The 22,395-nt window shown below is 36.7% G+C and overlaps 1 protein-coding gene across 1 annotated transcript; it reads left to right on the top strand.

Annotated features, from left to right (window-relative positions):
* Positions 1-20,718: 20,718 nt before the first annotated feature.
* Positions 20,719-21,632, top strand: DLX4 (distal-less homeobox 4). The gene has a single exon (XM_069077456.1). It carries the CDS (start codon positions 20,881-20,883, stop codon positions 21,550-21,552), a length of 672 nt encoding a protein of 223 aa, XP_068933557.1. The 5' UTR covers positions 20,719-20,880; the 3' UTR covers positions 21,553-21,632.
* The last annotated feature ends 763 nt before the right edge of the window (positions 21,633-22,395 follow it).

Below are 22,395 nucleotides of genomic sequence, written 5' to 3'. Positions count from 1 at the left end.
ATTTTGAATGATAGTATTACAATCCAAAAATTTTTATCAATCTAGAACGATGAGACAAATATGAAGCCTATACATGTTCAGTTGTTGTTTTTTTAAAGTCAAGTAAAGGATGGGGAAGGGAGTATTAGATGGCAATTCATATGAAAAGTATTAGGCTCTTTTAGTGAATGCTGAAAACTCAGTATGAATCCAAGAAAGTGTGACAGAGTAGCTAAGAAAGCTTATATAATCTAAGCTTGCATTAGAAAAAACACAGTAATTTGAAAGAAAGGAAATTTTCATCTCTCTAAATTAAAGTTGGTCTCACTAAATTTTGCTCTGGTTTGAGGCATTTTATTCAGTAACATGTGTGATAATGTTATTAACATTAAGTAACTCTAGCATGTCAAATAATCAGCAAGCATTTTTAGGAGTCTACTATGTTCCAGACACTGTAGTATTCCCTGGGGATGTAAGGACTAAAAAAAAGCAGTGCCTGCCCTTAAGATGTTTACATTCTACCAAAAGAGACAATATTTACACAAAGAAATATAAAGAAGATAATTTGGAGGGTAAAAGGCACTAGTGTCTAGGGAGATCAGGAATGGCTTAATAAAGATAGTGTCTAAATTGAACTTTGAAAGACACTAAGGATTCTAAGCAGAGAAGATGAGAAGGAAGAGAATTCCTATGTATAGGGAGTGGAAATGGGATGGGAGATGGAGTGTCCTATGTAAAGACCAGCAAAGGGGCCAGCTTGGCTAGACCATAGAGTATGTGAAGTATGTGAAGGGAAGAGACATACGATAAAACTGGGGAGGTAGATAAGAGACAAGTAATGAAGAACTTTAACAGCAGAACAGGGGAGTTTTTATTTGATCCTGTAGGTAATAAGAAATCAGTGGAGCTTATTCAGCAGAGGAATGACAGTCATATCTATGCTTTAGAAAAGGTACTTCAGCAGCTGTGTGGACAGAGAGGCAATTAGGGTAATAGAACTAGAAAATATCCATATGACAATCATTTGAAGGAATTGGTGATAATTATCTAGAGAAAAAATGGATGGGAGGACATAATAATTATTTTCAAGCATTTGAAAGACTAACATGCAATAAAGATACTAGACTTGCTCTGCTTGGCCTTAATCAGCAGAACTAGGAGCAATGGACATAAATCACATGAAAGTAGATTTAAACTTGGCTAAAGGACAAAACTTGTCAAGGACTACCTAGAAATCCAATGAGTTTCCTCAATACGACACAGCATTTTGTCCAACCCCAGGAGTCTTAAAGCAGGCATGATCACTTTTTGGGGACTTATTCATACGGGTTGTTCCATCAAACTCAGATTCTGTGACTTATAAGAATTATTTAATTGTACTATATTATATCAAAGTTGTTTTTCTCCAACTCTGGAATTTTGTTCCTTTTTGAATCTCTGAAGTAGTTACCAATGAAAGTTTTTATTGTTAGTATTTTTTAATATTAAATGCTAAATTAGAAATGTTAGAATAGGAAAATTACTTTATAATCAAATATAGAGGTGCCTAAACTTTTATGGCATTATAATATTAGAATGTCTATTATATCTATGTATATGTTGTGTTTCCTTATAGAGACTATGTGGATTAATGGGAAGAGCATTGTCCTTGGAACTGAGAAAAACCTGGGTTGGAAACTTCTAACACTTAATAAAAATATATCCTTGGTCAGGTCATTTGACCAACTTAAGCCTCAGTTTTCTCATCTTGAAATTGGAAATAATGGTATCTATCTCAAAGAATTACTGTAATGCTAAAATGAGAAGATACCATAAAAATGTCTTAATATGGTTTGTGAAGATATTTCATAAAACCACAAAACCATAAATGATAAAAGAACTACTTACATGTCAATTACTATTACTAGCATATGTCTCTTGTTTTTCCTTATATCTCTCTTTGAATATATACCATAAACATAATAGGTCTTCTGGAAATATTTCTTGACTAGATGGATGAATGAATGGAGGAAGTGGGAAATGAAAGATTTTTGTCAGTTCTTACTCAACACTGGAGAATATTTTGTGTCTTATCAATTGATCAATCATAAAAGTTAGTACAAGTAGATGTTAACATTTTTACCTTTATTTTTGTTTTCTTTTTTAAGGATGAAATTGTATTGTCCCTCCATTCTCCCATATTTTTCTTTTAATAAGGTTCCTGGTTTCATTTTAATTTTATACACTGCAATCTGTCCACTTATAGTATCTTTTTCATATAATGGAGTATATGCCACAAAGAAAATGCAGGAAATGATTTTTTGTTGTTATTCACTTGATACGTAATAATAATGATTTACCAAATAGGTCAGATTTGTGTGAAACTTTGGTGCTCCATCTTAAATATGAAATTCTCTACATAATTGCCTCTAGACAGCCCAAAGTATTTTTATTCTGATTACTCTTTCATACTATGACACCTTACTAAATGACAGCTGTCTCTAAGTAGAGAGCTGTTAGTCATTTCTTTTCTCTTTTAATGTCAAAAACATGTTTATAACTTTAAATAGGAGGAGGATTTTAATATTTGCAATATTTAAATTATTTTAACCAAAGTGATCACTTAACAAATCACTGTTCTTCTTTGCAGAGATGGACCCTAATATACATATTTTCATATTTTAATTTGCAAATTTTTGGAACTTTAAAAATATATTCCCAAGAGCACAATATAATTCATAGTGGTTAGACTCTAAGACCAAACCAAAACTCAAACTACTTGTATGCCAGTGGATCCTCATTCTCTAATATAAGTTCTTCAGTGGTGTATATACCAATTCATCCATCTTTGAAATATATCTATAATAATCCTGAAATATATTACATATGTGAAAGTGTCTGTCAGAAAATCAATTGTAGGTGAAAGAGACTAGGAGAACTGGACTTGAGTTTGCTAAAGGTGAGCTTTATACTAACTTCCACCATATATTAAAATAGTTTTCCAAATGGTGGATGCTTTGGATGTGCAATATCTCATTATAAACAAATGAGAGAAGCAAGGAATGGCTTAATAAAGATGATGCCTGAGCTGAACTTTGAAAGATTCTAAGGATTTAGATAAAGATCTTTGACTATGGAAAAAGTTTATTATTCGAGTGAAAAAAAAAAAGAATCACATAAGATATAATGGGGCATTTTTATTATATAAAATTAAAATATTTCTATGCAATAATTCAAATGTAGTAAAAAATTAGAAGAAAAATAGGAAACTGGGGAAAATGTTTACAAGTTTCTGTGATAAAAATCTCATGTTAAGACATATAAGGAACCAATTCACATTTCTCTGATTAATATCCATTCTTCACTAGATAACGGCCAAGGAATATGAACCAGGCAATTTTCAAAGGAATAAATCTAATCAGAAGTCACCATGATCTGGCAAGACTAGGCAGAGGTAATAGAAAATAAGAATTGAAGTCCAATATGCATTCAGATGGTATAGAGAAAGCATATTTCCAGGGAAAATGCGTGAATAAATTCAAACTGGAGTAGCTAATACTGGCTTCAACTATACTCATGAGATATGTAATATGATTTATTGAGTACCTATATTGTACTTTTGGGCTTAGTGTAAGTAAATTCTACCTATATGCAAACATTTTCTCACTGAAGCTTGAAAGTGAGTTCACTATATATGAATGAGGTAATTGATAGGAATAAAGTTCTCTTATTCACCAAAATATTTGTAGATACATTTTTGTAATAGCAAAGAATTGAAAACAAATGAGATGCCCATTGATTGAGTAATGGCTAAACAAATTGATGCATATGGATGCAACAAAACAAGTTTGTGATATTGAGAAATGACTAATATGATAAATACAAAGAATCAAGAAAAGATCTATATGAACTGATGCAGAGTGAGGTAAGCAGAGTCAAGAAAACAACAAACATAATGACTATAAAAATGTAAACAAAAAGAACAACCATCAAAACTAATCAAAGGTTAATGTTGCAAAATGATAAAGAATAAACATGACTTAAAAGAATAGTTATGACACCCCCACCTCATCCCTTGGCAGAGATGGATAGTCCACAAGTGTTGTATGTTGCACATGTTTTCAGACTTTTTCATTATATTGATCAGTTATGCTAATTTTCCCCTCTTCTGTTCCTTTTCTGTCTTTAAAAATACTATTTATTATATGAGATAGCTTTTTGAAGGGTGTAAGGAGAGGGATAGTGAGTGAAAATATGGCAGTGTAAAACATATCAACATTATTTTTAAATGAATCCATTTTTGTCTTATATACTTTGCCACATATTCAGAGACTTATGGGTAACCTCGTTTGTAGATAATTTAATGAGCTACACAAAATCCAAATTCAGATATTCCTTAAGAATGACTTTTAAATGGAAAAAAACAAAATAGATACATTACATATTATAGAGAAGTTTTCCAAGGTTGAACTCAATCCCTCTGTCAAGTGGGGGGATAGAAGAGGAGAGAACAAGCATTTATTAAGTTCCTGGTATATGACAGTCATTGTGCTAAATATTTTACAAACAAAAACAACCCTGTGAGGTAGATGCTATTATGACCCCCATTTTACAACTGAGGGAACTGTAATAGTAATGGAATTTAAAGATGCCCCTGTATCGGCTTGGTTTTTGGATTGATTGTGTTAAAACCCAGAGCTTATGAATCCCACTTGTTGATATGAAAAGAGAATGCTGAACTGGGAGGAGCTGGTGATGTAAATTTAGAGAGACACAAGCAAACAGAGAGGCAGAAGAAATTTTTGGAAGCATCATCTTGGAGGCAGAGAGAGACGGAGAGGATTGCTGAGGGCCAGTTTGAATTGCCCAGGACTTTTGAGAGCTGCCACCCAGAGCTGCCAAGGATTGAGGAGACATGGCTGTTATGCTGGCACTTTGTCTGTCTGTCTTGATGTTGTTTTGTCAGATTTGTTCACTGGTGAAAGACAGTCCTGTTGTTGCAGAGGTTTGGGAACCTTGCTGTTGGTTCAGAAGCCCTGAAGAAGGATTTTCTTGTTGTATACTTACAGAAATCCTGGAAGAGGGTTTTGCTCATGTTTTCAGGGGTCCTAGGACTGTTCTGCAGACAGAGAATGAATTAATGAAGACACTGGCAATATATCTTGTGGCCTTGCTAAGCTTTGTCTCCCCAAGGAACAAAGATTGCTGAGAACTTACCTCGGGTCAAAATGAAGAAAAGACCTCTCTTTGGGTATTAAATGCTGTCCTTAAGCTTGTTATAACTCTGGGGTAGATTCAGTTGAGATCCAAGGGTGGGGAACTTTTGACTTTTGTGTGCTCTGTGATTGAACAAATGAATGAACTTTACTAATGATTGGAAACTAATCTCCACTTGAGAAGAGGGGCTTTGTGATTGACTAAATGAATGTACTGCCTAGGGGTGGAGTAGTACTTGATTGAATTACACTTGGTGAATGCTGTATTTTGAATTATGCTATATTTTTATTTTCTCTGTTCTTAATTTGTCACTGAATAAAATGGAGAGCAGCTATGCTGGTATTTTGAGCCTTGGGAAGTTGCCTTTGCTTGGCATTACAGGAACTGAGGCAGATATTAACTTATCCAGGGTCACATAATTAGTAGATATCTGAGATTATATTTGAACTAAGGTCTTGATTTTGGGAATAGTCATGATTGTAGGACTAGCACTCTATCTACTGTGCCACCATCCAACCTCACTGTAGAAGAATCTAGATGACCCACTTGATATATGGGTGTCATTTCCTTCAAAGGAGCTATGCTCAGGGGTGGCTAGCTGGCACAATGAGTAGAGCACTGGCCCTGAAGTCAGGAGGACCTGAATTCAAATGCGGCCTCAGACACTTAACACTTTCTAGCTACGTGACCTTGCACAAGTCTCTTAATCCCAATTGACCTGCCTTCCCCCCTCCAAAAAGCAAAAAATTAAAATTAAAAAATAAAGGAGCTATACTCATTTGGACTGGTAAGCCAAAAGTTGGGAAAGAGATCCTTCTCTAACACAGTGGGAGGAAATGTAGTTTATTTCCCATGTAGTGGTAGCAAAATAAGATGGGAGTTAATCAAATAGAAAAGGAGAAGAATGTGAAAAGTCTGACTATTAAAGCTTTCATTTTAATTTCTAAGAATTCTCTATAAATAAAAACAGTGCCTATAATCAAAGGATAAGTTATACAAAAATATTTTTCTGAAATATTCATTTCTTTATGCTACTCTGGAGCAAAATAGGTATTTAATAAATGCTTATTGTTCAATCATTTTCATGCATTATGTCAATACTTCAAGGATATATTATTTCATCAGTGCCAGTTCTCCCTCCAGAGACACTAATTATAAAATCTTCATAATTTAATAGATGGTCTTTAAAAGTTGATGTGAACAAAAAGTGTATCACTCTGTGGCTTACCAGATCATAGGTGTCTCTTTACTTATCCTGCTAAGTTAATCCTTAGAAAAAAGGAATATTACCTATCACACAATCTATACACCAACACCTTTGCAACTTCCTAAGGCCTGCCAGAGATTGTGTAATACCCTTTCAAACTTTAGGGTCTCATTCAAACCACATGTCACAATAGACTAGTACTTGTGTGTAGATTGGTAAAATTTCTTCCATACTTCAATTGATCTGTGCTATTACTGATATAATTATTCCCTCCAGCATTTCATATTATGACTTATCCATGCCTTCTCCTTCTATAATTATTGTCCGTGTCTTCCCCTGAATCCTCCACACAGGGTTCACTCATAATCTGTGGGTCTTCCTTTAGAGCTTCTGAAAAGATATGGATAATAACGGTATGTTGGATATATTTCCTTCTCGACCCATGATCAGACTAACTCCTGGTGAGAATTTCTGCAACTAATCTCCCTAAAAGATGTTCCATTCTGGTTCCTGGAGCCGAAGTTCCTACTCTATTGCCATATTCATAAGAGGCTGAGCAGCTTCTTAGGGGAGGGCTGTTTGAGAAGTAGCTTAACTCCCCAGAGATGTAAATTCATTCATATTTATGGATTCTGTACAAATTCAGCTTTCCCTGGAACTCTTATTTCTCTTCCAGGTGGGTCTACCACATTCTAAAGCCAGAACCCAAGAATATAGCTCTGATCTAAAATAGATATGATTTTACCAATTCCAGCAGCATTGCAGTTTTGGGCACAACTGACTGCTAAAGTAAGGGGATTGGCTAAGTCAACTCTCTGTCCCTTTTGCTCCTAGTTGTGCTTCCTGTATTGCATCTCTGCTTCCTCATAGGTGCCTAAGCTATGATCCTAAACTGGACTCAACATTTTCAGTCTTGGAAGCCACCTTATGGGTCCAAGAGAGCTAGAGATCATAGACCCTCTAGTACAGTGGGCGGTACCATCTAAAACATTTTCATCTATGGAGGATGAGTCAAATACCTGCTCTGATGTGTCACAAGATATGTACTTCAAGAGAATAATTTGGATGTTGAGGTGAATAATAATTTGGAGGTGAATTGAAATGTAAAATGCCTATTACCAAATCCCTCAAATTGCATTATGTCTAAATGTTTTAAGTATCAGTTTCCTGAGGAAGTATAACAATACTTGTATTACTGACTACTTGATTAATTTTTTTTTCTGGGATGGCATGATTTTGGGTCTTGTGAATGCAATTGTGTGTGTGTGTGTGTGTGTGTGTGTGTGTGTTAAAAAATGTCTTCTGTGAAAAGGAAATGAATTGCTGCTTTATATCTTAAAAAATACATTATTTTTAAAATAGCCATTTCCCACCGGGATGCACTATTTTGGACTTCTCCATCATGCCCCTGAAACCTCATCACCTTCATTGATTACTTTAGACTTGGTGTTAAAACCTCATCAGTTTGTTCTACCCCTTTTATTGGAGTGCTGGAGGAAGGAACTCATACCAGAACTTCCAACTGAGAAGGGCATCTAGGCCACTCCTCCCTTCATTTCTCACCCAGATGAGTGGGATTTTTCACCATGCCCTCCCTAACCAACTATATTTTCTTTCTTGTTTCCATCTGCCTCATCCTTTTTAGCATCCTTCTTTGTGTTGTCTCCTCAATTAGACTATAAGATCTTTGAGAGAAGGGACAGTCTTTTGAATATTTGTATGCCCAGTGCTTAGCAGTGTCTGACACCTAGTAACCTCTTAATAAATGTTTATTGACTGACCCAGTATTGAGATGTCATTGCACTGACAAATACCCAGGCGAAAGGTACCTCTCACATATTATCAAGGGGATGTCATCAATCATCTCAATATGCTGCTAATAAATCTAGCTATACATTTCACAGGGATGTGGTTTTAATGGCAAAATAAAGGGTCTCATCCTTTAAACCTTATTAAATTCATTAAATTATTCTTGATCATACAATATCCTTGATTCCTACCATAAGCTACTTGTTGAGACCCCATCAGGAAGATCCAATAAATCACCTAAATAGAAATGTTCCTACCTTTCTTAGGAAGGTATCTTTAAGGCCAGAACATAGGCTAATCAGCCAGAACATCTGGCTAATCATGGTGACACTACTCTTTATATTTATGCTAATGCTACTACCTATCTATTACACACTGTGCATCTATCTTTTGCATCTGGGTGGTGTGCAACATAAGCATTAAAGTTTTGGTCCCATTGATAATAAATACCTAACAAGGCACAATTGGGGAGATGTATGATTGCCAAAGGGTTTTGCCATAGTGCTAAAGGACACCCAGCATGGAGGTCAAATTAAACATGGATTCCCTATAGATACTCCTTTGTGTGAGTGGCATTGTGCTGATTGTTATCTAGCCCATGAGCATTTCAGAGTCCCCAAATGATATCAACAATAACAAAATAGCTCAAATAATTATGCACATTATGACTTGTAACTGAATGGATAATCCATACAACTGCCCCTCAGCACATATATCTGTAGTAAGATGATTAACTAGCTTCAGAGTTAAATAAGAGAACATCTAAAACTAACATGATATTTCTAAAGAAAGAATTTCAAGTGTAGATGGCACAATATCCTTTGGCATTTTGTTGTTGTTTGTTTTAAATATTTTTATGAACTAGAAATTACATTTTGATCAAAGTAACAAAATCCATCTAAAAGGAAAGAAACTTCCTTTTTTCCATTTAACACTTCTACTTTAGAGATTTAACATTTATAGCTTACAAAGCTATGTGACAGGAGCCTTAGATGTGTAACAACCTGCCAGATGCTCATTCTGCTGATTAATTTTGGTTTGGCACTGCTTATCATTTTAGATCAAGAATTTTCTGATGAAATAATCCTTCATATGTGCCTGCTATGAGAAATTAGCATGCAGGTTTTCATTTGTCAAAATGTCAATGTAAGTCTTTAATCCTTCTTTAAATGTCCTCTACAATATGCGACAATGAACTAGAACTTCCAGCATTAAGAAAGTAATTTATTCCCCCAAAGCAAAGAGTCAGAACTTCTTACTCTGTATCATGAGATGTCTTTAAAATTGTTTAGAATCAAGAAAAGCTAGAGTCTGATGAGACTATTTACTTACAGGGAGAGACAATGAATGTGAAAAAATGTGCTTATGTTTGCATGAGAGAGACACAGAGATAAAGACAGAAAGACACAAAAAGAGAAGAGTGGATTCATCTACTGACTAAAAAGTCATCTAATTTATACCTTCACAGCATTAATGCATAAACTACAAGATCTTAATCTTTATTGATTTCTTCTTCAGGATATACTACTGATTCATTTCTACAGGTCTTTCACTGCTACATCCATGAACTCAACTCACTCAACTCCCAGACTATTTCTCACATTTCAAGTATCCTGTGCTCCTACAGTTGTGCCCTCTGATTGCATGGATATTCCCAAAACCTTACTTTAAGGAAGAGACCCAGGCCAACCATGTTTTCATTCCTCTCTGGCTGGACTTTCCCAATTGCAGGGCCATGTCCCAGGACCAGGTACCTTCATTCCCTTCCTGCTCCACCTACCCATCCCCCTTTGTAATGGGAATGTAAAGTTTTAAGATCTTCCCTGCCCCTAGGTTAAAGTACACCTGGAGCCTGTGGTGGGAGGCTTGTTTCTCAGGAGATACTTTTTGATTGGACAGTGGGTCAAGAAGGTTGTTACATTCTCTGAGGCAGGAGAAGGCTATATAAGCCCTGATATGAGGCTTTACTCTGGGGCTCACTTTGAGAACTGTTGTGTGATTTGAGCAGATGAGACTCTGGGAAGCCATTGAGAGCCGCCTCCCTCCCCTCCCCCTTCCTTTGAAAAACCCAGATGTTGTTGTTTCCCTCTCTGGTAACTGTCATTTGGTATGGATGTAATGGTTGGACAGTTTGTAAACCTGTCTGCTTGATCTGTTTCTCTGTCTTCATAATTTTGTCTGTATACTCTGAAGTTCGGGGTACTGACCTTTTTCCCCTGAACTAGGTAAACGATATTATGTTTGACTGGTTAAAGTAAACTTATTAACCCATTTTGAGTTGCTTTCCTTTAGCAAAGCAGATCTAAGAACCTGTGTTGGCAGCTACCCTGGGGATGCTGGGGTGCTTGCTGCTACACCCTTCAACTTGCAGGTTCTTTTTATTTGTTCTTTTCGCCTTGAGAATGTAAGCTACTTGATGACAGAGGCTGTTTTTCTTTCTTTTTATAGCTGTATTCCTTGCTTTTATCACACTGCCTGATACTTAGTGTTTAATAAATGCTTGTTGATGAGATTTAAGTACTATTGCTATTATCTGAATCCTTTGGCTGCAATAGGTTTAATAAAAACATTCACTGTATACACATAAACACATAAAATACACAAATTTCCATATTCAAGTCAAAGCTAGAATATACACTGTCCTTTCTAAAACTGTAATGATGATTCCGAATTGGTTTGCCACTACTGACTTTGGAACAGTGCTGATCAAAATAGCCTCTGATCTAGTTTCCCTTGAAATCAGAACATGACAATTAGACATTTCCTTTCTATCCACTCAGAATATTTCCACCAGGATATCCAATACCTAAATGTATTAAAATATATTCAAATTAACATATGTGAGTATGATATATAAATATGTATGAAAATTTTAAAAAACAGGTTAAAAACTTGTATGTAAAAAATAGGAGCTTCTGATAGGCAAATCTTTACATATCAGAGATAAGGACAAGTCTTAGTAAAAGAAACCTCTGATTGGAGAGGGAGAATTTATTCAGCTGTTGGATATAATTTAGCTATTTCTTTTTTCTTATCAAATGCTTTATTAACTTCTAGTTAACATTGTTCATTTCCACAAGATTTTGAGTTACAAATTTTCTCCCCATTTTTCCCCTACCTACCACACCAAAATAGCAATCCCACTGGATATCTCCTCCAATCTTCTCTCTCCCATATCTTCTCCCATACCCCCTCCAACTTTACAGGCCCCAGTGCCTGTATATCTTATTTGCCATTTACATGTAAAATAATATTGATAATAGCATATATATATATATATAAAATATTTTATTTTAAAACTTTGAATTCCAGATTCATTCCCTTCCTCGCTTGTCACCCATCCTTACTGAGAAGATAAACAATTCAATAAAGATTGTACATGTGTAGCTATGCAAACCATTTCCATAATAGATAAATTGTAAAAGACTGACTATATTTCCTTCCCTCCTATCCAATCTAACACTTGTTCTATTCTCTACTTTGATCCTGTCCCTTTTCAAAAGTGGATGCTTCCAACTTCCCACTCCTCCAGCCTGCCCTCCCTTCCATCATCTCTCCTCTCATCCCTTTCCCTCCTACTCTCCTGTAGGGTGAGATACCTTATTTAGTGTGTATGTCATTCCCTGCCTAAGCCAAATTCAATGAGAATAAGGTTGACCCGTTCCATTTGGACTTCCTGTTCTTCCCCTCCAGTGCAACCATTTTCCCTTCTTCTATATGACATAGTTTACCCCAATCTGCTTTTCCCCATCTCCTCTCATATTCCTCTCTCAACTCTTAATTTCACCTTTTAAGTATCATCCCCTCCCATTAAACTTGTAATGTACCCTCTAACTATGTATACTGTACACATATATACACACATTCACATATGCATCCATATGCCCATATACCCTCCTATATATATATATGTATATATATAATACACATTTCTATTCCCTTCAATTAATCTCATACTGAATAAAGTTTTATAAGTTACAATTATCATTTTTCCATGTAGGAATGTAAATAGCTCGATTTTGATAACTTCCTTATGATTTCTTTTCCCTGTTTACCTTCTAATGCTTCTCTTGCTTCTTGTATCTCAATGTCAAATTTTCTATTCAATTCTAGTATTTTCATCAAGAATGCTTGAAAGTTCTCTATTCCACTGAATGACTGACTATATTTTCCCCTGAAACATGATACTCAGTTTTTCTGAGTAGGTGATTCTTGGTTTTAATACCAGCTCCTTTGACCTTCAGAATATCATATTCCAAGCCCTTCAATCCCTCAGTGAAGAAGCTGCCAGATCCTGTGTTATCCTGATTGTGTTCCATAATATTCAAATTGTTTCTTCCTGGCTGCTTGTAATATTTTCTCCTTGATCTAGGAATTCCAGAACCTGGCTATAATATTCCTAGGAGTTTTCTTTTGGGGATCTTTTTCAGGAGATGATTGGTGGATTCTTGCAACCTCTATTTTTCCCTCTGGTTCTAAAACATCAGGGCAGTTTTTCTTGAGAATTTCTTGAAGGATGATTTCTAGGTTCTTTTCCTGATCATAGCTTTCAGGTAGTCCAATAATTTTTAGATTATCTCTCCTGGATCTATTTTCCAGGTCAGTGGTTTTCCCAATGAGATATTTCACATTGCCTTCTATTTTTTCATTTATTTGGATCTGTTTAATAGTATCTCAATTTCTCATATAGTTACTAGCTTCCATTTGCTCCAATCTAATTCTAAAGGAATGATTCTCTTCAGTGAGCTTTTGAGATTCTTTTTCCATCTGGCAAATTTGGCTTTTTAAGGCATTCTTCTCCTCATTGCCTTTTTGAGACTCTTTTGCCATTTGAGTTAGTCTATTTTTAAAGTGTTATTTCTTCAGTCAGGTTGTTGACTCTCATTTCATAATTTTCTTGCATCATTCTCATTTCTCTTCCCAATTTTTCCTCCATTTCTCTTATTTCATTTTCAAAATCCTTCTTAAGCTCCTCTAGGGCCTCTAACTAGCTCATATTTTTCTTGGAAGCTTTTGGTGCAGGAGTTCTGACTTCTTTGTCTTCCTCCTTTCCATGCTTTGATCCTTTTTGTCCCCCAAATACGAGTCTAATGTTGGATCCCTCTGTTTGTTTTGCCTCCCTTGTTTACTCATGTTGCCACTCAATTACTTGACTTTTGGGCTTTTTGCCATAGTAGGACTCTGCTACCAGACAGGGGAGCTTCGTACCAAATGCTGGGGTTTTCTCAGCTGCCGAAGGTATTAGTTGGGTGCCCTCTCTGAATCCTACACATGCTCTGGCGAGCTGGCCGCACACCCCAGGACCTCCACCCTAGACCACAATCCAGATCCAAGCAGGTTAAAGTAAGAGCAATTACCCCTCAGACTGGTTGTTTGGTCCCCCTACAGTCTGCAGGCTAGGAGCTCAAGCTGCCACATGTTGGCGGCTGCATGGTTATGGCGCCTCAGCAGCTTCTCCATCCAGGGGATAAAGACCAACACACTCCCAACTACTGGATCCCAAATTTCATAGTGCACTGATCTCTCTTTTTGTTCTTAGCATCTATGGGTTGATACTTCTGGAAACTGCCACAGCTGCTGGTTATCTGAAGTCCCTCCAGCTGGTGGCTGGTCAGGCCCACCCTGGGGCTAAAACCTCTGGGGCTGGGGCCAGCTCCCAGAGTGCTGTGCTGGCTTCTCCCAGCCTGCCTGCCAGACTGTCCTCAGTGGGAGGTTAGCTTTTTTGTGTCATTTTGTGGGTTCTGTAGCTCCAAAGTTTGTTCAGAGTCACCTTTTACATAAATTGGAGATGGTGGACCTGGAGCCCTGTGGAAGTCCTGTTTCTACTCTGCCATCTTGACTCCACCCCCGATTTACCTATTTCTTAACTGCTGATAGAGAATTTAAGGAAAATTAGATATATCATATTAAACATGATGGCCATTACTAAACTTTTTTAAAGCCACAGCATGTTATACTATGGAGTGTGCTGGATCAGTAAGTCAGCAAAATCATTACAGAACTTCTATTTACTAGCTATGTAACCTTGGGTAAGTAACTTACCCTCTTTGACCAAGCCTCAATGTCTTCATCTGTGAAATAAGGACAATTATATTTATTCCAACTGTTGCACAGGATAATACCAATCAAATGAGATTGTGTGTATGTGTGTGTCTAAGTGCCTTGAAAAACATTAAATGGTATACAAAAGAATCTTTATTATTCAACTCAGCAAGGTTTTGCTAAGTGTCTACTGTGAGCAAGATAATTGGTTGAAGGTACAAAGACAAACCAAAAATTGTTCCTTTCTTGTAAAAGCTTATATTTTTTTGAAAGGATATAATATGTATATAGATAAGGAAATACAAAGATATGCCAAGTAAATACCAAGTGTTTGTGGTAGAAGGAGGGGAGGGACACTGAACACTGAGAGGATGAAAAAAGGCTTTTTGTAAGAGGATCTGATTTGAGTCCTGAGGGAAACCATCAAAGATATAGGTGAAGAGAATGGGCATTCTAGGCAAGGGGTACCATTTGTGCAAAGATACTGAGACAGCTTAATGATGTTACAATAGCAAGTAAGCCAGGTTAGGGGAATATGAAGTGTGTAAAGAGAAGGATTATAAATAAATCTGGAGACATAGACTGGAACCAACTTGTGAAGGGCTGTGCAGTAATTGCCAAACCAAAGAATATATGTTTTTCCCAAGAAGCCATAGAGAACCACTGAATAATCTGTTATCAATTATCACCTCTCTCGCTGTGATTTGTCATCATGGCAGTGATTCTAGGCTTTTATGATCCAATAGAACACAAGTTTTGGCAAATGCTATTAAACTAAGAAGACTTGAGAATGGTCCTAATGAAATTTGTAAATCTAACTTACCTGATTTCAGAGAGGCTCTTAAGCAGAAGGTTGACCATTAGGTGATTAATTCTTTGACCAATATGATCTGTGACACAGATAAAAGCATAAAATTTCCCTAATCTTTGTTCTATCTGTCACAGTGGTAGAAAAAGGGATGGAACGTGCTAAAAATTTTTCAATTTTTAGAATATATGCAAGCACTAATTGAGCTCTTTATGCTCTAAATGTAAGACCTTTATCTGATAATCTATGAACTGATAACACTACTGGAGGAATTAAACTATTTCTATACTGCCAGTCTATATGAATCGAGCCAAAATTAACAGAGAAATTGTAACTAAATGGAACTATGCCTCACATGTTGTCCCAGGAGAGAAAAATAAGGAAGTTAATGGCTTTGTTTATACTATTTCTTCAAAAACAAATAACATCATTTCACTGGACATTTGGTTGTGTCACATGAGCAAAAAGTAAGATCACCATAAGATAACTGCAGTTTGTGGGCTGATATCTGTTGCAAAAATTAAAATAAAGCAAATCTCCAAAGAACTTGACAAGATATTCCCTCCCAAAAGTCAACATATACTTTGATATTTGGTGCTTTCAATGCAAAGGAAGGAAAAGGGGAAGAGAGCACATTGTGGAAATGAAGGTCTGAGAATAAAGAAGAGACCAAGGCTTTTAGATTGTTCAGTGCCTCACAAATGAAAAACATGAAAGCATGATATATGACATGAAATGACTAGTTACTAAGAGCCAGCTATAGGCTAGTGTACTTGACTTCAATTCCTGGCAATATTCTGAAGCAGAAGTTCTTAACATAGCATCCCTGAACTTTAAAATATACATATTTTGATAGCTGTATATCAATGTAATTTGTTTCCTTTTATAATCATATGGTCCTTTTTAAAAATTTTATACATTTAAACATTATTCTGAGATGAGTTCCATATGTTTCACAAGACTGTCAAAGAGGTCCATGACACACAAAAAAGATAAGAACCCTGGTTTTAAAGCATGTTGTAAAAGGATACATTAAACATTTGATAGATTTTCTCCTGTGTAATTCTACAAAAGATGGAAAGATACAGCCAAGATGATATTATAGTCCAGTGGATTTGAATATGATTATTAAACAACCAGACCGAGAAAGTAGTTATTAATAATTTTACATCAATTAGGAAAGATTATTCCTATGGACTACCCCAGGAATACTGACTTGGCCTAGTACTATTTAACAATCTCATCAATGATTTGAAGAAAATCATAAATGGCATGCTTATCAAATTTGAAAGTGACACAAAACTGGAAGAGATAATAAGCACATTTGCTCATTGTTGGGATAGCACTTAAGGCCAAATCTGATAAATTGGTGTGAAACAGAAGCACTTATCTTTTTAAAGATTCTTTTTCTGTGCCCCTAACCTCCCCACCCCCATCACTTGGGCAGGGACTTTTTTTTTTGTCTTTGTAATCCAACAACCTGCCCAGAGTCTTGCACATAGCAGGCACTTAATAAAATGTTTTTTTGGATTGGTCTAAGATCATTTTCAAATTGATTGCCTGTTTGTAATCAAATCATTGACAACCTAGCTGAAAAGTGAAAAATAGCACTAAATTAAATGAAAGTACAAAAATGAAAAGAGACTACTAAGTCATAGCAACTTCAGTTTGATGCATTTAAACAAGTTTGTTGATTCAAAAATGTGTAAGGTCTGGAGGGAAAAACATTTTCTCTCATTTTTGTCATTTCTTAGCAAGATTTAACTGGTGTAAAAAGTAAGAACAAGGAGGACAAAAGAGTCCAGAAATCAATAAAACTAGCAAACATTTGATATCTTTGTTATTGTTTTGTCATGATTTACCATGCTTGGTTACAATACTATTTAAGAAAAGAAACATTTGCAAAATGTTATGGAAGTTGTTAAAATGTAGAAGTGTGTAATGGGGGTTAGGGGCTTTGATTCAGAAGGGTTCAAATCCTGGTTTTCCCATTATTACTTCTGTGACCTGATGAAAGTCAAAACCTCTCTGGGCCTAAATTTCCTCATCTACAAAATGAGATTATCTCAGAAAACCTCTAAAATCCCTTTCATTCTAATTGACTTCCCTGGCTTCCTTCAAGCCCCAGCTAGGATTTTCCCTCTTTTCGTTATCTCAAATTTATCCCATTATACACTTTATTTGTACATAGTCTTAATTTTTTTTTATGTTTTCTCCACTATTAGACTGTGAACTCCTTGAGGACAGGGACTGTCTTTTTTTGCCTTACTTTGTATCCATAAAACCTAGCATAATTCTTAGCGCATGGTAGATATTTAATAAATATTTTCTGAGTAACTGATTCTATATAAAGATGACAGATGTTAAACAATATTGACACAAAAAAATCCATAAATTTGTAGGGGGAAAATAAGCTTGCAGAAAGCTTGGCATAAAAACCAACTAAGAAAGAACATGCCAAGAGCATTTATAGATGAAACTGGAATGAGGACAACAAACAGACATGAAAGGGAACAGATTTGTCATTATTTCTATAACAACCTGATCTCATCTTTCAAAATGGAATTATCATTTTTGGACTCTACCACCTCAACTACCAGTGTGCTGTTTGAAAAAATAATACTGAAATGTCATCCACAATACTATTTTTGGAAGAGTAGAGAAATCCATGCTACAGGGAACATAATTTTAAATGCAATCCTGAACCATTTTCAAGAGGTCTCAGAAATAAATTCTAAAATAATAGAAGATGCTTTGTACTATTATCACACAAAAATCCAATCAGTATAATTTAAGAAATTACAAATATATTTCCCTATTTTTTCCTTGATGAAAACAAGAATTGAAAAGGCAGATTTTCAAAAATAATTTTTATATTATATTACATTTGACAGGTGCACAAGTGATTTGGAAGTAAAAGAGAATAGAATATCCCACAGTGATTATTTCTTTATTTAAAAAATAGCACCTCCTCAGAGAAAAACACAGCATTTAAGTATTCTCGGTAAGATATCTTTCATATATATGTTAAGATTATGGCAGATTTCTTGATAAATTCAACTAGAGAGGGGTTTTTATTTAATGGTTTATATTGATATATAAACCAGGGGTGCATATTCAGACCAAAGTTTGCTTTTTTTACCATAAATAAAAATAACTAGGTTAATAGGAACATAGATATAGAAGAAGCCTTAAGAGTCCAAATCCCTCATTTTGCATGTCAGAATCCTAAGTATTAAATGACTTGTCCAAAATCATACAGCAAGTTAGATGTCCTTGGTAGAATCTGAACCCAGATCTTTTTCCTGATTCTAGGCTGAGTGCTACATTCACTATGCCACCAATGACATGGAGACCATCATCAACTGGGTTGCCATGGAAGAGGAGCTCCTTATAAATGGTGCATTTCTCCAGATTCTTCTATTAGTAAAGGACATCATGTTGATTGTAAGAAACTACAGAAAATTACAATTCTAATCAACGTTTAATGAAGAGAACATAAGATTTGGCATTAAATCAAACTTGGCTTTAAACTTCACCTCCTATGGTGGCTAGATGGTACAGTAAATAGAGCACCAGCCCTGGAGTCAGGAGGACCTGAGTTCAAATCTGCCCTCAAACAGTTAACACTTACTAGCCATGTGATCTTGGGCAAGTCACTTAACCCCAACTGCCATGCCCTCCCCCCTCTAAAAAGTAAACTTCACCTCCAGTGGAGGACTTCAAATTTCCCCACTCAGAACTAGATAAATCTAACCAAAATAAATAAATAAGAAATAAGTTAAGGAGATGAATGGAATTTTAGAAAAGTTAAATATGATTGAACTCTGGAAAACAATGAATGGAAATAGAAAGGAGTACATATTTTCTCAGTGGTATATGGCACCTTCAAAAAAAATGACCACATATTAGAGCATAAAATCCTCACAACCAAATGCAAAAAAAGAGAAATATTAAATTCATTCCTTCAGACCATATTGCAATTAAAAATATATTCAATAAAGAGCTTTGGAAACATAGATTAAAAATTAATTGGAAACTAAATAATCTAGTCCTAAAGGATAAGTGGGTCAAAAAACAAGCACAGAAACTAGTGATAACTTCATTAAAGAGAATGACAAAAATGAGACAACATCGCAAAATTTATGAGAAGCAGCCAAAGTAGTACTCCAGGGGAAATTTGTTTTTTTAAACATAATTGAAAAAATAGAGAAAGAGCAGATCAATGAACTGGCCATGCAAACAAAACAATAGGAAAACAACAAATTTAAAATTCCCATTTAAACACCAAATTGGGAGTTCTGAAAATCAATGGAGAAATTAATAAAAGTCAAAGTAAGAAAACCATTGAACTAATAAAGAAAGTTAGGAGTTTGTTTTGTGGAGTTTGGGGAGGGGGGTGGAATTCATTAGTTTAATTTTAAAAAAAAGAAAGAAGAAAACCATTTCCAGAATCAAAAATGAAAAGGATGAATTCACAACCAATAAAATTGAAGCAAATATTCAGAGACATTTTGCCCAATAACATGATAATATATCTGACAACACAAATGAAACAGATGAATAATTTAAAAATATAAAATGTCCAGATAAACAGAAAAGGAAATAGAATACTTAAATAATTATATGTAACAATCTTAGGGAAAAAAATTGAACAAGCCATAAATGAATTTGCTAAGAAAAAATTCTCATGATAAAATGTATTCACAAGCGAATACTACCAAACATTTAAAGAACAGTTAATTCTAATACTATATAAACTATTTGGAAAAATAGGCAAAGAAGGAATCCTACCAAATTCCTATTACAACACAAATACTTTACTGATAGCTAAACGGAGAAGAACAAAAACAGAGAAAGAAAACTATATATCAATATCCTTAATTAATTTTGATGCAAAAATGTTAAATAAAAATATTTTATTGTATTGTAATAATAAGGATATTATAGCAATATATCACAAAGATCATACACTATGACCAAGTGAAATTTATACCAGAAATACAAGGATGGTTAAATATTAGGAAAATCATCAGCATTATTGACCATATCAATAACAAAACAAGATATCATTTGATTATCTTGATGGATACAAGGGGAAAAATGGAACTTTCCTTAAAATGATAAGCAGTATCTATCTAAAACCATCAGCAAACATTATCTGTAATAGAGATAAGTTAAAAGCCTGCCCAGTAAGATCAGGGGTGAAGCAAGGATGCCCATCATCAGCACTATTATTCAACTTGTCCTAGAAAGCTTAACTATAGCAAGAAGACAATTTTAAAAATTTGAAGGAACAACGAGGCAACAAAACTATTACTCTTTGTAGATGATATGATAATATATTTAGAGAATTCCAAAGAATCAACTAAAAAAATAGTTAAAATAATTAGAAACTTCAGCAAAGTCACACAGTATAAAATAAACTCACATAAATCATCTACATTTCTATATATTACCAAGAAAGTGAAATAGCAAGAGGTAGAGAAATTCCACTTAAAATATTTGCAGATAGATCCTGCGGAGAAGTAGAAGGAAAGGGAGGGGGCTTGACGAGCTGGGGTGCGGGGAGGGTGAAACTTGGGAGTGGGGGCCTCGGCTCCTTTCCCACCCCCTCCCCCCATTCCCGCTCTCTGTGGGAGGCGGCGTGGGGAGAGACTTTCCCTGCGATTTTAAGTTTGGGCGGGGGAGGGGGAGGAGGCTCGTCGGAACCCGGTGCACTGGGCTTGGGGAAGGGAGAGCGGCGGGTGGCACCGGTAGAAAAAGGAAGTGGAGGAAGGTGTTGGCCAGGCCATGGGTCCAGGTGCCAAAAACCTTTAGGCGCAGGGCCACAGTAACCATGACCTCTTTGCCCACCACTCTCCTGGAACCCGATGCCTCCAAAGCCTCCTTCCAAGATTTCCCTCCGCCCCCACATTCCCTTTCCCCGTACCCCCTTGGTCTGCAGCCCTCATCCCCTGAGCCCCCCGAGGGGCCCTACCTGGAAGCTACGCAGTCGTACAGCGGCATGGTAGGTTACCCTTATGTCAGCCCCACAGCCCACAGCAGCTCCCACCTGCCTTACCAGCTGCCTGGGACCGCCTCGCTGCATCTCCGTGGCCCTGCAATGAGTCTGCAGGCGGTAGCAGACCTGGAGAAGCCACTTGGGTTACCACAGCCAGAAGGACTCAAGCTGAATGGCAGGGCCAAGAAATTTCGAAAGCCCAGAACCATCTACTCCAGCCTCCAGCTTCAGCATCTGAACCAGCGTTTCCAGCACACACAATATCTGGCCCTTCCAGAGAGGGCACAGCTAGCTGCCCAGCTAGGCCTAACTCAGACTCAGGTGAAGATCTGGTTTCAGAACAAACGTTCAAAGTATAAGAAGATCATGAAGCAGGGGTCTAGTAGTCAAGATGGAGAACTTCTGGGGGCCCTCCCAACCTTGGCCCCACCCCTCCCCTCACTGTGGGATATGCCCAGGCCCAGGACATTGCCTACTGGGGGCTATGTCAGCAACTTTGGGACCTGATATCAGCAGCAGCATCCCCAAGATGCTTTGGCAGCATCCCAGATGATGTGATTCTGAGAAGGGGTGGGTACTCCATGCCTCCCATATGCCTCTCGACCCAGTTCACTCATTCCTCTCCCCATCCTTGGAGAAAATAGCTCCAGATAGGTTTTTAGGGGAGGAAGAGTAGGTGGATGAGAGAGGAAGATTTGGAATGAAACTGGACACAGTTTAACTCACCCTCACCGCACAACCGCCCCTCTCCCCAAACAGACCAGAAGCTGAACACCAGTTGGGTTGTGTCATCTCCTTCCAAACGGAAAAACAAATGCCTAGGAAAGAAGCCAGCATGGTGGCCCTGTTGGCTTATGATGTAGTGGGTAGGGGGAGGGAGGAAATCCTCTTGAATGTCATTGGGGTAGAGCTAGGCCCTCTTCTCCAGGCTCCTCCTTCCCTCCCTCAGCCTAATCATATGACTGGAGGCCAGTCACCTGTCTTCTCCCTCTGGAAGGACTACTGCTACGCCAAACATGTGGGAGTAAAGCCAGGTAGACACAGTCAGTAACTACCCTCCAACCCTCTAGCCAGTTGTATTTTCCCTGCCTTTGGCACTGAGATGGGGGACAGGGAAGTAGCTAACACTTTCGATCCTAAAAATGACAAGAAACTCATGTTAATCTCCGTGGGGTGAAGATTTCAGGGAAATGGGAAGCAGGTTCTTGGGGCAGGGGGAAGAATTCAGGGTCAGATTATCTTGGTAATTATGCCAATTCTGCACCAGCCCCCATGAAACAGAGTTTAAAGAGTTTAAGCTGTATGCCTAACAACTGGACATTTCATTCTTTGCCTTCATGAGCTCTCCTC

The sequence above is a fragment of the Petaurus breviceps genome, unplaced genomic scaffold, assembly GCF_028583685.1.
Source record: "Petaurus breviceps papuanus isolate PSGF00001 unplaced genomic scaffold, PetGlider_PUasm1.0 90977, whole genome shotgun sequence".
Classification (NCBI taxonomy): domain Eukaryota; kingdom Metazoa; phylum Chordata; class Mammalia; order Diprotodontia; family Petauridae; genus Petaurus; species Petaurus breviceps.
This window is presented reverse-complemented; position numbering and strand designations above follow the sequence as displayed.